At 49.2% G+C, this 14580-nt stretch overlaps 1 protein-coding gene across 3 annotated transcripts; it reads left to right on the forward strand.

Annotated features, from left to right (window-relative positions):
- Positions 1-1598: 1598 nt before the first annotated feature.
- On the forward strand, positions 1599-12398 carry MAPRE1 (microtubule associated protein RP/EB family member 1). Of its 3 annotated transcripts, none has more exons than XM_082326093.1 (7): positions 1599-1713; positions 2502-2625; positions 5880-6025; positions 7183-7387; positions 7768-7877; positions 8549-8701; positions 9110-12398. In XM_082326093.1, exons 2-7 carry the CDS (start codon positions 2505-2507, stop codon positions 9164-9166), a joined length of 792 nt encoding a protein of 263 aa, XP_082182219.1. In that variant the 5' UTR covers positions 1599-1713; positions 2502-2504; the 3' UTR covers positions 9167-12398. The 3 variants fall into 3 exon arrangements, with proteins under 3 accessions (XP_082182219.1, XP_082182220.1, XP_082182221.1); XM_082326094.1 differs by lacking the exon at positions 1599-1713 and adding an exon at positions 2108-2321; XM_082326095.1 differs by lacking the exon at positions 1599-1713 and adding an exon at positions 4160-4321 and having other exon boundaries at positions 2557-2625.
- The last annotated feature ends 2182 nt before the right edge of the window (positions 12399-14580 follow it).

Genomic DNA, 14580 nt, shown 5'->3' on the forward strand with positions numbered 1-14580 from the left:
CCCCCTCGCACCCCCCTCGCGGGCGGCGGAGGACGGCAGCCTCCCTGGAGGAGGGAGCCTCCCCTTTCCCACTCCTGCGTGCAGGTTTCCACCCCGCGCCCATCCCCAGGCTCAGCACCACCTTCTCTCAGTCTCCCGCCCCAGGCCGCGCTCGGGAAGGGGCAGGACGGGAAGCCCAGGTAGTTCCAAGGCTTTTTTCCTTGGTCCTGCGCAGAGGTTGCTCTTTAAAGTCTTCCCGTAGGGGTTCGCTCTCAGTGACTTGGCTAAGACAAGGCTGGAGAAAGCCAAGCGGTCTCCCCTGCCTCACCGCTGGCCTCCGCGGCTCTCGGCAAGCGCTGGGGGCCAAGCAGCAGCCTCTCGCCGCCTTTGTCACCAGCGCGGTGACGGGGGGGATGGCGGGGTGGGTCCTGCGGGTGCCGGCGGCGTTCGGGCAGCCTGGCGTCGCCGCCGCCGCGCCGGCTGGTTCTGGACCCCTCGCCAACCCCTGGTCCTCGTGCCCAGCCGGGACCCGGCTCACAACACTAACCCCAGCCCCGGGCCCCGGGGGCGGCGGCCCTCCTCTGCCTCGGGATCCTCGCGCCGTTCTGATTTTTCCAGGCGGGGCTAACGCGTAGCCTCCGCTCCGTGGCATCGCCAATTGCGTGTTCCAGATCTCGCACCCTTTCCTATCTGATCAAAGGAAAAATACATAGGCAAGGAAAAAAAAAGGACTTGGGGAAGTAAACAAAGATAAAAGAGGAATGAGAATTGTCTCGGCATTAAGCTTACTTGATAAGGATTGTAGTAGACAAGTCTTCCTTGAAATATTTTTTCCCTGTAAGAGCTGCCTTTTATTACAAGTTTATAAAAATGTTGTAGGGAGAGGTAGATTTCAGAAACGCCTTTTGAATACTTTTTAAAGGTTTCTAACTCTCCCTGGTGCTATTTTTTTAGGTTAAGGATTTTTGATGTCGAAAGTCTTGCGGGTTTTTATACAATCTTTTAAAAATAAAAGAAGCGTATTGTTCTGTTGAACGCATTTCGTATGCTTTTCGTACCGGGAGCGCGAGAACTCAAAGCTGTGCCTTGCCCACGCGGTTTCACTGACTTTCGTGTGGGGGAAAAGGGGATCCGTGTCAACAGTTTACCATTTATCGCCGTCTAATTAAAAATCAGTATTTCTGTATGACCGGACAGTCCTTATTTGATAAATTCATCGTGTGAGAAAGAAGGGGGTTACAGAGGGACCGGATTCACCGGAGCTGAGCCGGGCTGCGCCCTCCCCCGCCGCCGCTTGAGGGTGACGCCAAGGCAGCGGGGCCCGGGCTGTGTCGGGGGGCCGGGGCCGGGGCCGGGGCCGGGGAAGGTGCGGGGCCGGGGCCGGGCCCGGTGCGGCCTGCGGCGGCCCCGCCGCCACCGCGGGTCCTCGGGCCGGAGCCGTCAGCGGCCCCGCCGGCACGCGGGCTGCCATGGGTGTGGGCGGGGCTAGCGGCGCCGCCAATCGCAGGCGAGCCAGCGGGCCGGGTGGGCGGAGCCGCGCCGTAGCAACGCGGCGGGTTTCCCCGCCCCCTAGCAACCGCACGCCCCCTCCCCGCGCCCGGCGCCGGCGAGCGGCGCTCGCTGCAACCGCTGTGACGTACGCGTGACGCGAGCGCGTAGCGTGCGAGTGACGTGGTCCCGGGCAGGCGGGCGGGGCCTGTTTGAACGCGGAGCAGACGGGCGAGAGCGGGGCAGGTAACGGGTCGGGCCGCGGCGCCCGGGCGGCGGCGGGGCCGCGGGCGGCGGGCGGGCGGGCGGGGAGGCGGGCCCGGGCTCGGGGAGCGGCCGGGCGGGGCGCGGCGGGGCTGCGAGGGGACCGGCGTGAGGCCTGCAGGGCCGGGCCGCGCCTGCCCCGGGCGCGCCCCGCCGCGGGGCCCCGGCGGGAGGCGGCGGAGCGGAGCGGAGCGCCCGCGGTGGCGGGCGGGGGCAAGGCGCGGCGGCGGCGGGGGAGGAGGGGGCGGCGGGCCCTGGGCGCTGGGCCCTGCCCCGCCCGCGGCGGGGGCGTGCGGCGCGGCCGGCCCTGCCCGGCGGCAGCTGCACCGGGGCTCTGCGGCCGGGCAGCGAGCGCGGCGGCTCCGCTTTGTGCCGGCGGGGCTGGGCGGGGACCGGCCGCTCGGTGTTTCTCCCCGGAGAGATACCGTGGTCGCCCAGGAAGCGTTCCGGCCCTGCCCGCTTGGCCTGCGTGAGAGGGGTGAATAACTCGCCGCAGCCGTGGTTCCTTTCACCAAAGTTCCCACGTGAGTGCCTCGGCCTTCATTTTTCTTCAGAAAGCACGAAGCCGGGTCCGTTACGGCCGCGATGCGGTAAGGTCCTCCCGGCTGCTGGCCGCAGGCAGCTTCACCGCGTTTGCCGGGCATCGCGGTAGGCTTGGCTGCCGTCGGGGCTGAAAGGGGCGCGCAGCCGAGGAGCCTGTCTGAACAGCAGCGACGAACGCGTGCGGCGTTACCGTTCGTGGCATTTACGCCTTTGGTTCTGTCTTTCAGAAAATGGCAGTTAATGTGTATTCTACTTCAGTGACTAGCGATAACTTGAGTCGACATGACATGCTCGCGTGGATCAACGAGTCTCTGCAGCTGACGCTGACAAAGATTGAACAGCTGTGCTCAGGTGAGGGGCTCAGCGTGAGGGGGGGCCGGGTTTGACGTCCACCCTGGTTCTGCAGAGGTGCAGCTGCAACGTGTGAACCGGCCGTGCTGGCCCTCTGTAGCCACGGAGCTGGCTTAACTCCTGGTATGAACAGATTCCCGGTCAGTGTTATAACCTGGTTATGGTTAGAGTTTTATTGAAATGGTTGTTAATAATGTGAGCATAATGAAAAGGCATATTCTTCTGACTCACTGCGGCATAGATGCAATCAGAAGGAATGGGGGTTTTTGCGAAAGAAGGGCTCTTAGGAGAGGGTGTTTTCCAATGAGGAATTAAGCATTTAGTCTTGATGGATAGAGTAAGTCTTACAAGTATAATAACTAGCATAAACAAATGTGATTTCTTATGGAAGAGAACTGCTGGGAGATTTGGGAGGTGCCTGAAGATCCCGGTCGGGCAGAAGGAGCAGTGTGAGGCAGGCATCCTGGTGACTCTCGGGTTCACCTTCAGGGCTTTGCAACTCCTGATGGTAAAGGAGCGCGTCGGTCTGGGCAGCCCAGCTTGCTTTGAGCTGACTTTGGCACCGCTGAATCTCAGCTAGAGTTGTAGGCAGCAAAGGGGAAGTGATCGTGGTACCGAAATGGAGTCAAGTGTCATCATAGGGAGGAGCGTGTGTGTGTGGGAGGAGGCTTGTAGAAACAAATAAAAAATAATAGTCTGTGGAGTAAGAGCCGAAAAAAACCCAAGGCTAAAAATGCAGCCGAGGTAAAAGGTGGTGATTTGGATAACTGCGACAGGCAGGTGAAAGGGACTTGGTGAAAAGCAGAAGTACAGCTCATGCAGTCAGTTTGAGATAAGGTGTTGCTCACAGAATGAGATGTGGAAATTGGAGGTGGAATAAAAGGAGGAATAAATTTAAAATCAGTTTGGGACTGTCAGTACAGCCCGTGGCCGAGTCTGTGGGAGAAACATTGACAAAGATTACGGAGAAGTAGGGGGCTTACAACAGGCATCTGACAGGTATTTGTAGTGACTTTTGTCTAGTGAGATGATGGAGAAGAACTGTAAGGATGAAGGAACTGAAGATCCACAACCACAGAAGTAAGGGAAATGATAAGCCTTGCTCGCTTTCAGATAGGCAGGTTAAAAAACCTGTTGTGTGCAGTGTTGATTTACACGGCTGAGAAGTTTTGCTTAGAATTGGTGCGAGTCTTGAACACCGCGAGAGCTCTGTCTCTGAGAAGTGAGGGTAATACTGGCTCTGCAGAATTTCAGCTCACCTGTTTTCAGGAGAAGGCTGAGAGCTGTTGATGTGGTATGTGCTGAGTAATGTCCCTTTCCTGTGTCTGCAAAAATACTTCATGCCTCTGCAGGTGTGGAAGTGGCTTTCGCCGTCTGTTGTAGTCATGTGAAAAGAGGCGTTTCCAAGCTTGCTTTGCTACCTTTGGCGGGGCAGTAGTGACAGCAGCGATTTGAGGTTGCATAAATGCTCAAGAGGCGACCTTTGGCTTGTGTTGTGATCTCTCTTTTTTTTTTTATCATGCTTATCGCTCAGACTGCCAATAGTGAGCAAAACCCTGGTTTCCGGCAAGTCATCTGTTTTTGAGCTGGGCATTGGAGTTCTTCAGCAAGTGAACTGAAAGGCAGTGGAGATCAAACAGCAAGATTTTGTTGTTGTTGTTGCACCAGTGGATGAGCAGCAATCTTCTGGTAGCAGGTGACAGTGGGAGCCTCAAAGACCTGCAAAATATCTTGACAGAAAGTGATTAATCTTTTGTTACCTGTGGTTGAGATGGGTAGACTAGGTTGGGGCAACACCATGCTGTGTTACTTCCTGGCCTTTAGGTACCTCACAAAAGCGTGTCGTGGCTGTTTGATGTTTTAGGTTAAGGTTCCCCTTACTCTCCATTGGTATTGGTGGGGGTGTGGTGGTTTAACCCCAGCTGGCAACTAAGCACCACACAGCTGCTCGCTCCCCCGCCCAGTAGGAGGGGGGAGAGAATTGGGGGAAAAAAGTAAAACCCATGGGTTGAGATAAAGACAGTTTAATAGGACAGGAAAGGAAGAGAAAATAATAATAATAATAATGATAAAAGAATATACAAACCAAGTGATGCACAACGCAGTTGCTCACCACCTCCTCTGACTGATGCCCAGCCTGTCCCTGAGCAGTGATTGCTGCCCCCCAGCCAACTCCCCCAGTTTCTATACTGGACACGACGTCACACGGTATGGAATAGCCCTTGGGCCAGTCGGGGTCAGCTGTGCTGGCCGTGCCCCCCCCAGCTCCTTGTGCGCGGGCAGCATGGGCAGCTGGGAAGCCCTTGACCAGCGTAAGCCCTACTGAGCAGCACCCAAACCATCGGTGTGTTAGCAGCGTTGTCCTCACGCTAAACCCAAACCACAGCCCTGTGCCGGCTACTAGGAAGAAACCTAACCCTACCCCAGCCGGAACCAGGACGGGGGGAATAATGCTCAGAATGTTGCGCTTGGATTTTCAGTGGCACGCGGTTGCATATCATCACTGCAGGGTGAGGATAGAGTTTAAAAATATCTTTCTTTTTTTAATGGGTGCGTGTGTTCTACAAAAGCTAATTTTTCTGGAGGTGGCTGTCTACTCTTTGTGGCTGAACTGAATCCCTCTTTTGCTCTTATTACATTAAGAGCTGAATTGAAGGACATGAAGGATTTAAAATTAATAGAAAGAAACACTGTCTCATTTCAGTTCTTTGATTAAGGCTTCATTTAAATATAATTCAGCTTAATTTGGCCTCTTACCTTTGAGGGCACCTTGGGTTGTGTATAGGTTCTGGTTGTAGTAAGTAAATGTATCACTATTTTAATAATGATTAAATATAACTTTTAGAATAATTATTTTTTTAGTTTAGTTCCGTTAGTGTTGGTAAGAGTGGCTTACATGCCTGTTGGACACAGGAAACACCTCAGATTTGAACGGATATCGATGAAGAAAGGAAAGCCACGTTACTCATTGGGGTTTTTTTTTCTCTTGGAATTATGGGGGCAGCATTGCGCTTGCTCATCAGAGTTCAAGTCATGAGACCGAAAGTTTGGTTCCGCAGCTCGCTTAAGATTATTTATGGCCACGCTGCATGAAAAGGAGAGACTGAAGGCTCCTGTTTTCTTGCTTTTGTTGCCTTTAAGGGAGTGTGAGGAATGAGTCAGGTCAGTTTGCTGATCTGACTGAAAAGTCACTGACGTAGGCTAGTGAGCTGACCTGATTCATCCTAGGATTTCTATTCTTTTTCTTTTGGCAGGTGCTGCGTACTGTCAGTTTATGGACATGCTCTTCCCAGGTTCTGTAGCGCTCAAGAAAGTGAAGTTTCAAGCAAAATTGGAACATGAGTACATTCAAAACTTCAAGGTTCTACAAGCAGGTTTTAAACGAATGGGTGTTGACAAAGTAAGCTAGGTTGTAACTGATTCTCTGTGCTCTTAATATCAAAGTAGATGGAACGTACTTTCAAATTTAGAGCTGAATAAGTCTGGGAACAGAGTTTGGTTTTGGTTTGTAAATCTCGAAACTTCTGGTTTTGGTTTCCATTGGGGTCCTCGCTTGATTTAGGACTATATCTGCTTTACTCCAGCTAAGGTTAGGTTTCCAGTTCTTAATGATGAGATGAATTTTTCCATTTTAATTCTGTGCACCTTATGTAGCACAGACTAATATTGAAATTTCTGTGAGGTGAGGTTTACTCGAGCTTCCTGTATGAACCGTCTTTGTACCAGGTATGTTCCCCATACCTACTGGCCTGGTAGTCTGAAGGATTTCAAATTCCTCTTTACGAGCATATGTAACTTTAAGCTGGTGAAAATGAGATCTATGAAAAAACTTTTTCAGATCGAATGGTAGCTATGCTTATGGAAGGGTGATTTATCTAGGTGGTAGTTACTGGCAGCATGCTTGGTATGATGCAGAACGTTTCTGTGTTAAAGCTTTTTCCTGTCTTTAAGAAGACGCCTCATTCCGTGTTGGCTAGCAGCTTCAGCACACGCTCAATCGGTCTTCGAATGATCACGTAGTGGTAATGGCTTCTGGCCCCGCCGGGTCACGGGCTCTCAGCTCGCGGCCTACGGACAAGACTTCACAGTTTGCTGCATCTTTTTAGTAATCTTCAGTTACACTCCTCATTCCAGAGGAACTGTAATTGCAATCTACTAAAAAGGTGATGTTTAGATCTTGGAGCAGTTCTGTGTGTTAGCAGTCTGTGAAATGGGTCAGCAGTGAAGATTCATGAAAGCCAGCACAGAATGAGCCAGCTTCAAATTTACAGAAAGAAGTTTTGTGTTGAAACTTGGTGTAGCAGAAACCTTGCTGCGGAATTACTTAAAATTATGTGGACCCTCGCAGTGAAAGCATGATTTGTTTTTAATTCCATTTAGTAGCAAACATCCTACTATTTGACAGTTACGTTCAAGGAGGATTTTCTATAGACTGGACAAAGAATTACATTTGCATATCTTCTGAGTGCACAAATTTTAAAACTTTACATAAAGAGAGGTTCTTTACCCTTAATATGAGTTGGTTGGTTTGTTTGTTTGTTTGTTTTCCCCCTCCAGATAATTCCTGTGGACAAACTAGTGAAAGGAAAATTTCAGGACAACTTTGAATTTGTTCAGTGGTTCAAAAAATTTTTTGATGCAAACTATGATGGGAAGGAATATGATCCTGTTGCTGCTCGACAAGGCCAAGAGACAGTAGCTCCAAACCTTGTTGCTCCAGTTGTGAACAAACCCAAGAAACCTCTCAGTTCTAGCGGCGCAGGTAGAGAAAATAGTTAAAAGATTATCTAGATCATTAAAAACTCTGGGGAAAATAAGACCGGGTTGCTATTTAAAATCAGCATATGAAGTTATAGTGTGTTGCATCTTGTTTCAGAGATGCTAGGCTTTAGACACTGAGTCATCCCGTAGTGCCCAGTTATCTGGAAGCTACAGGAAGAGCAGTCTTCTCTAAAAGAGAAAATGGCAAGAATTGGTGCCAACAAATGCCAAACAAAAAAAAAAGGACGTGTCACATGGAGCCCAGAAGAAGGAAGGAACAGATCTTCAAGCTCTTACTAAGCATGTTTGGAAGGGGGGTAGTACCTTTATAGGAAGAAGAAAGATGTTCTGAGAAGAGCTAACACTCGGTTGATCTTGCAGCCCCACAGAGGCCCATCGTTACACAGAGGACTGCAGGGACTCCAAAAGCTGGTACTGGAATGGTCAAAAAGGCTGCAGGAGATGACGAATCGGCAGGATTGATTGAGCAGGTGTGTTGACCAAAACGGCCCTGTGTGCTGACCTGTGCTTTATCGATTTATGTGCAGATTTTTTTTTTTTAATAGCATGAAATGACTGGGTCAGGCAGATGGAAGAAAATGATCTGAATCTAGTAAGCGCATTTAAAATCACTTAAAGCCTTTGTTATAACGGTCTTGCTCTCCTGATAAGAGCGAAGCCCCTTCTGCAGTACATGAGTACCCCGACATTTAAACCTAGCGTGTGCCATATCACACACAGCATTGTATTTCCACAGCTGTGTTGCAGCTATCACAGCATTCCAACTGAGCTATGAGCAGCTGCTACTTCACTGAAATACTGCATGTAATACAGCTAAAACTGCCATCGGGGTGAGAGTTGTCTTGAAAGAATGTGTTAGCGAAGAAAACTGCAGGCAGTTAGCGCTTTACCTATTTCATGTAACAAGCCTTTGGAATTTCCAAGTGGTATTGCGTGTGTTGGACAGGGTGTTTGTCGTGGCAATGATATTACAATTTGAGAAAGAGACCTTTTCCTCCTCTCACAGCCCCTCCATCCTGGTTACTTCTGAAGTGCTTTGCATATTAGCACCCTTCTGAGAACTTGGGGGACCCTGCTTTTTGAATAGATACTACTGAGTTCTGTCTTTGGTGGATAAATTATTATCGATACCCTCTGGCAGATCAATGTATTGAAACTTACCGTTGAAGATCTGGAGAAGGAGAGAGACTTCTACTTCGGCAAACTGAGGAACATTGAATTGATCTGCCAGGAGAATGAAGGGGAGAATGATCCGGTGTTGCAGAGGATTGTGGAAATTCTTTATGCCACAGATGTAAGTAATCGGGTATAAATTGTATTGCATAGTTCCTCCCTCCCCCTGTAATTGGAAGCTGGTTTGCTTGTCAGGGCTCCCTCTGTTTCTACTTGGGTTTTTGGTTGTTTGTTCTGTTTGTTTTTTTTTTCCCCCTTTAGGTTTATGGCCTAGCTTTTTCCTGTAATAAAGGAACAGATAACATAATTATAGTCAGGCAGCAAACAAAGTTAGCCTTTCATGAAGAGTACGTAACACATAGATCAAAGATGAGGAAAATAACTCTTCTGGTAATATATCTTGACACTAAATGGTGACTTAAGGGTATCTATCCTAAGTAAAAGGGAGGGGAAAAAAAGGCATACAGAGTAGCCAGGAACTGGTTTGACATCAGAGTTTCATTAAAGCACTTGTTTTATTCCCCCTCAGGAAGGCTTTGTGATACCTGACGAAGGAGCACCGCAGGAGGAACAAGAAGAGTATTAACAGACCATGTACTGTACCAGCAGAGCAGCAACATCAGAATTCTTTGCCCCAGATCATGTGCTTAACTGTAAAATACTCCACTTTATTCTTAGAGGACTCACTGGTTTCTTTTCATAAGCAAAAAAAGTACCTCTTCTTAAAGTGCACTTTGCAGAAGTTTCACTTTTTACAGTGGGTTTGAGTTAGGAGCTCTTTCTCACTTTGTAGCAGAGCAGTATTCACATCTAGGTGGTATATTTAGGGAGCAAGAGGCTGAATATTTGGAACTCGTTGCAGAATGGTTTGCTGGTAAAACACTGGTTTGTGGGAAGACTTTTTGTATCTGAGGTGCTGTGTAGTAGAGAAATTAAAGACTCTGACTCACAGAAAGATTGAGTTAATGTGAAATTGCAGCACAGAAATTATAATAAAATGCCTTAAGAGTATTTAAAATATGCTTCCGTATGCCAAATTGAAGTAATGTGACAGGAGATTTTATGTGCTTCATATTGGGGTAGACGCTTGTTTAACTCCGTTCACTGCTGTCTGAGAGGCCTTGCGTGGCAATCTCACCTTGTCAGCAAGTGCTCAAAAGGGGCTATTAAAACAAAACGCCATTCCTACGTAAAGCTGCTTGCTAAGTGATTAGTTCTCGATGAAATAGGCCTTAACGTTGCCTGTCACAAGATTAGAGGGAGTATGAACAGCTGAGACACATAAATTACCTTGAAGAGTGCTAAAGCCTTTTCCTATGGCATTGTGGCTAATGACTTTGCCAAAACGTACTGTGTTTTCTGTAAGAAAAACAAAACAACAGAAAAAGCAAAGGGCATCCAGTCCTGCTGCCTAAAACGTTCTTCAGAAGTAATTTGCCTTCCTGGCTCTTGTTTCTATTTGTCCTCTTTCTTTTTATTTTTGTTGCTATACTTTTTGGCCTCTCACGTGTTCTTTTCTCTTTCCCATCCCGAGGCATGCCGATCAAATCCCGTAGTTGTAACAGGACTTGCACTGTGCAGCTAGCTTAGAACGAAAGGGAATTGAGCACAGGAGGAGGAGGATTTTTCTGTCTCCTTTTTCCTTTTTTTTTTTTTTTTCTCCTCTCCTTTCAAACCAGGGCATATCTAATCATAATACTTGCCAGTTCAGTAGTCTTCTGGGGTAAAAACTAAAAGATGCTGGCTAACAGAGCTAATGTTATTGCAGAAAATACAGTACTGAGACTAACTTAAATATTAATATTTAAATTACTTTCCTTAACTGTCCTTTTTTGCTATCATGCCCCTCGTTACTGTTGTGTTTGGCAAGATCCTGCAAGACTTCTGATCCCCTTCACTACTGAGATCGATCGGTCCTGTTGTGCTTGTATTCATTTGTTTCTGGTGGTAGCTTGTCCTAAAATGTGTGTAGGAGAGCATTTTATGGTAATTGTTGTGTAGTGCATGAATCTTTGTGAAATTCAGAGAAAAACCCAAATTCAGTGAATGCCAAAAATGCAAGTATCTAGCCATTGTTTAAAATTGCAGTGGTGCTATTTCTCTTGTGGCCTTTTAGACTTTTGTTGCCCTACAACTCCATTTTACTGAGAAACCATATTTGACTTGGATTTTTCTTGACAGGGTTTTTCTATTTCAAGCAGTTTCTAAATAAAGTTCTGTATTTCAAGAGTGTCATGTCTGCTGGAGTCTCTCGTGCTTTCAGATGCGGTTAGGCAGAGCTGCAGCTCGTGGTGGTTTTCATGATGAAGCTGGCAGGACCTGGAATATCAGCTTTCATCCCCTGGTCCCGCTTACGGTCGTTGCTAACTTGAGTAGCGGTGGTGTTGAAGCTTTCCTTGGAGCGTGCTGGGGGAAGCCGATGCTCGCGTTGTGCGCGGCTGGTGCTTGGTTTCCCCCCTCGTGCGAGCGGGTCGTTGGCTTCCTCCCGCCGGCGTGGGAGCGGGGCCGGGCACCAGGGCTGCTCTCGCCTGGCTTCGGGGCCTTCCAGGTGTTTGGAAACGGCTAAAGCCCTGGTTCGTTACAAACAGATAAGGTGTTAACTGCGTCTGCCCCCCGGTCTCTGTGAGCAGGTTGACTGTCGGCTTCGTTGCTTTGTTTCATTTGAAGCGTGTTTCATACCTGAACTTAAGCGTTACTGGCACAGATGTGCGCCCAGACCAGCGTTTTCAGACGTGCTGATGTGACGCATCTAACCTGGGAACGGAGCGTTCCCTGCAGGGCTTCTCTGGGGCCGGAGAGCCCGCCCGGCCCCGCGGCGCCTCCGGGTGCGTGACTCTAAAGAACGGGCGTTTTGGCGTTGCCTGCTGGCACTGCAGGGCTGGTGTTGGGCCGCACAAGGGCGGACCTAGAACAGGGCTTTTGATGCACATAAAATCTTCTTTACCGTTACTTGCTTTGAAGTCGGAAGCATATTTTTTCGACTCTAAATATTCCATTATTCCAGCAACTCAAAGCAAAAGAAGGCAATAGCACGTGGCTGAATGTGAAGAGGGCTTCTTGGGTGCCTGCTCCTTGCAGTCCAGCTGCACGCCGGGACCTGGTTGCTTCAAGTCTCTCCGTAACAGGAGGCCCGCGTGGAGCTGTGTCGCACCCGGGTCGTCAGATGGGTTGCGTTAGGTTGGCTTTTGAGCTCTGTTCGCAAAGCCAGCAAATCTCCCTTTGCGGGAAGAGAATGACGAGTCAGAAGTGGCGCGGGTGCGCCTCGTGAGGCTGTGGGACGTGTGGACGTGCATTATAAAACTAAATTGAAATTGCAGTCTTGTAAGTCAAATGCTGCTAAGATTTCCAATTGCTTCCATCACTTCTTTGCTACCGAGATGAGCTGTAAATGGAACGGGGACAAACTCATGTAGTCAGCTCATGACTACGTTGTAGATAACTTGGCGTAATCTGGTTTTTAATGTCCTTTTTGGGAAGAAAATAACAACAACAAGCCCAACTCAAACCCATAGACTTAACGTAGCTACTCTGTTACACTGGTACAGTATATGCTGTTAAATATTAAATGCTCACCTGCCGGAACAATTCCGATAGCATCCAACCTTTCCTAGTATCTTAGTTTTTTCAGATATTTGAAAAATGAACAGAATGGAAGAAGCAAAAGCTCACGTCTCCTTTCTGTACCAACATGTCTTACTTGCAGGTGCACTTGTGGATGTTTTTTAACTTTTATTGTTCAATTTTCTAAAAATTCCTGGTTTGCAATGACAATTCTTACTGTAACTGTTAAAAGCCTTCAAATAAAGGCCAAAAACTTACTTGCTGTTGTATCATATCGCTGTTTAACGTGGCTGCTCGGGCACTCCGCTGTCTCGTAGTCTGTCTGGTCCAATGGCCGTTCGCAGGAACGTGGGTGTCCTTCCCCAGCGGTGTCCTTCTTTCCTAGGACCCCCTTCCAACGGCGAGGCTGGAACCTGCTTACCGCAAGGGAAGGATATTTTTTGTGCAAGTCAGCGTGTAAACCCAACGCGGGCTGCGCTGCGGGTTTCAAGCTGGCCGGGCGTACGCAGGCCGTGCCTCTCGATCTCCGTACCGGCGCGAGAAACGGAGGGGATGATAACATGGGCTCTTACTGCAGGGGCTGCGAGCGGCCCAGGTTACTGGCGGAGGAAAAGGAGCGTGCGTCGGGGCGCCTGCTCGGCGCGGCAGCTGGGCGATTTCCTGGGCTCCTAACGCAAGGAGAGACGCAGTCGCTGTGGATCCGCTCCTGGCTCATCGGAAGACGAAAGCGCGAGCAGCGTGCGATGCCGCAGCCGGGGATGCTTGGAACGCGGGGAGCCAACGCGCAAACCGTGGTCTCGCGGAGGGCAGACCTGCACGAACCTGGTGAGTGGGGGCTCCGGGAGAGGTTTTGTGAGTGCCGGTGCCTCGCAGAAATGGCATTTGGAGAGAGGACGGGCCTAGGACCGGAGGAAGGAAGGGTGTTAAATGTGACCGAGAGCAGGAAAGGTATGGACGTAGAAGTTAGAGAAGGTTGCAGTTACAAAGGAACAAGATAAATGCATAGGAGTAAAATTGTGCCATGAAACGGTACAGATAACGCTTGAAAGGAATCTGACCTGAGAGAACACCTTTAAGGAAAGGAAGGAAAAGTGCAATATTCGGTGGCCGAAGGGGAATATCGGGTGCCCGAATGCTGGCCGGGGAGCAGGCGGCTGGGCGGCAGCGCTGCAGAGGAGGAGCCGGCTTGGGTACGGGCAGCGTGCGGCCGAAGCGCCGGCGGCCGAAGCGGGGCCCTTTTTGGGTGATACCTGCTGAGCACCAAGGACCAGACTCTCTGGAAGAAAACAGTATTTTGAGGATATGCATGCTTACACTGTCACTAAGACAGACCGTCCGCATCTGCCAGGAAAATGCTTTTCTTTTCTCTTTAACAGAGAAGGAACAAAGTTAAACTTAACTCTTGAAATTTTTGAAGGCCAAGAAGAAGTTCCCAGCAGGCAAGCCCAGCTTTGAAGGGGCAAAGGCCACTTTCTGTAAAAATTGCTCTTCTCTCTCTTTCAGCACAGCTGGCTGGCTTTTTGAACTGTGGCCTTTAAATAATATATATATATTTTTAACAAATTGATATGTAGTTATATGTATAAATATTTATCAAAATGGCATATAAATATTTCAAGAATATGACAATAACCATATAATAATAGTAAAATATTATACAAAAATATGTAATATATATATATATTAAAAACATCTTTGGCTGCCCTGTCAGAACTGTAGGAGACACGAACTGGTGGTGTTTCTGTTTTTAAGTCTGAGAGTTGTTTTGCAGACATTTTCCTCTCAAATAATTTGGCAAAATGTCGTCTGTCAGTCTTCTCATGGCGCTCTGGCTCTGACTTTGTCCCCAGGGGATGCGCGAGGATGAACGGACATTCAGCAGGCATTAAATCTCACGGGACAGCACGGATATAAATCTCGACATATTCAGAGATCTGCAGATTGATATTTGTGAAGCGATGAGCAGATGAGGTTAAAATGAGGGGACAGTGGAGGTGCGTCCATTTTCAAAACCTGCCTACAAACCCATGACCTTGGCTTTTCTCTCAAAGGAGGGCTTTCTGGGAGGAGGAGGAGGAAGATGGACAGAGGTTCGTGACAGCGGCTGTCGAGACGATAGCGAAGCTCGCCGCAGCCCCGCGGGGAGGCAGAGGAGGGCAGAGAGGTGGAGCAGCGGCCCCGGGAGCTGCGCCCCTGGGAGCGGGGATGCGCGGGGAGGTGGGAACAGGCGAAGCGCCTTGCTGCCAGGGTGCGCAGCACCACGAGAAGTGACGACCGTCTTGCTCTGACACCGTGCCGAAAGGGGGGACACAGAGAACTCCTGGTGGCAGCTGGTTTGCTTCTATTTCAGATGAGGCTGCTCTTCCCGAACCCCCCTAGAAATCCCAGTCACTGTAGATCCTTATTAAATACTCGGATGGATATGAAGAGCTTAAGAGC

This window comes from Platalea leucorodia (assembly GCF_965183815.1).
Source record: "Platalea leucorodia genome assembly, chromosome: 13".
In the NCBI taxonomy this organism is placed as follows: domain Eukaryota; kingdom Metazoa; phylum Chordata; class Aves; order Pelecaniformes; family Threskiornithidae; genus Platalea; species Platalea leucorodia.

Bases quoted from the DNA above. Each gene is read 5' to 3' on its own strand.
- MAPRE1 (XM_082326093.1), top strand. From the start codon at position 2,505: ATGGCAGTTAATGTGTATTCTACTTCAGTGACTAGCGATAACTTGAGT. The intron at 7,388-7,767 runs GTAGAGAAAATA...TTGATCTTGCAG, and splicing joins TCTCAGTTCTAGCGGCGCAG to CCCCACAGAGGCCCATCGTT. The intron at 7,878-8,548 runs GTGTGTTGACCA...ACCCTCTGGCAG, and splicing joins CGGCAGGATTGATTGAGCAG to ATCAATGTATTGAAACTTAC.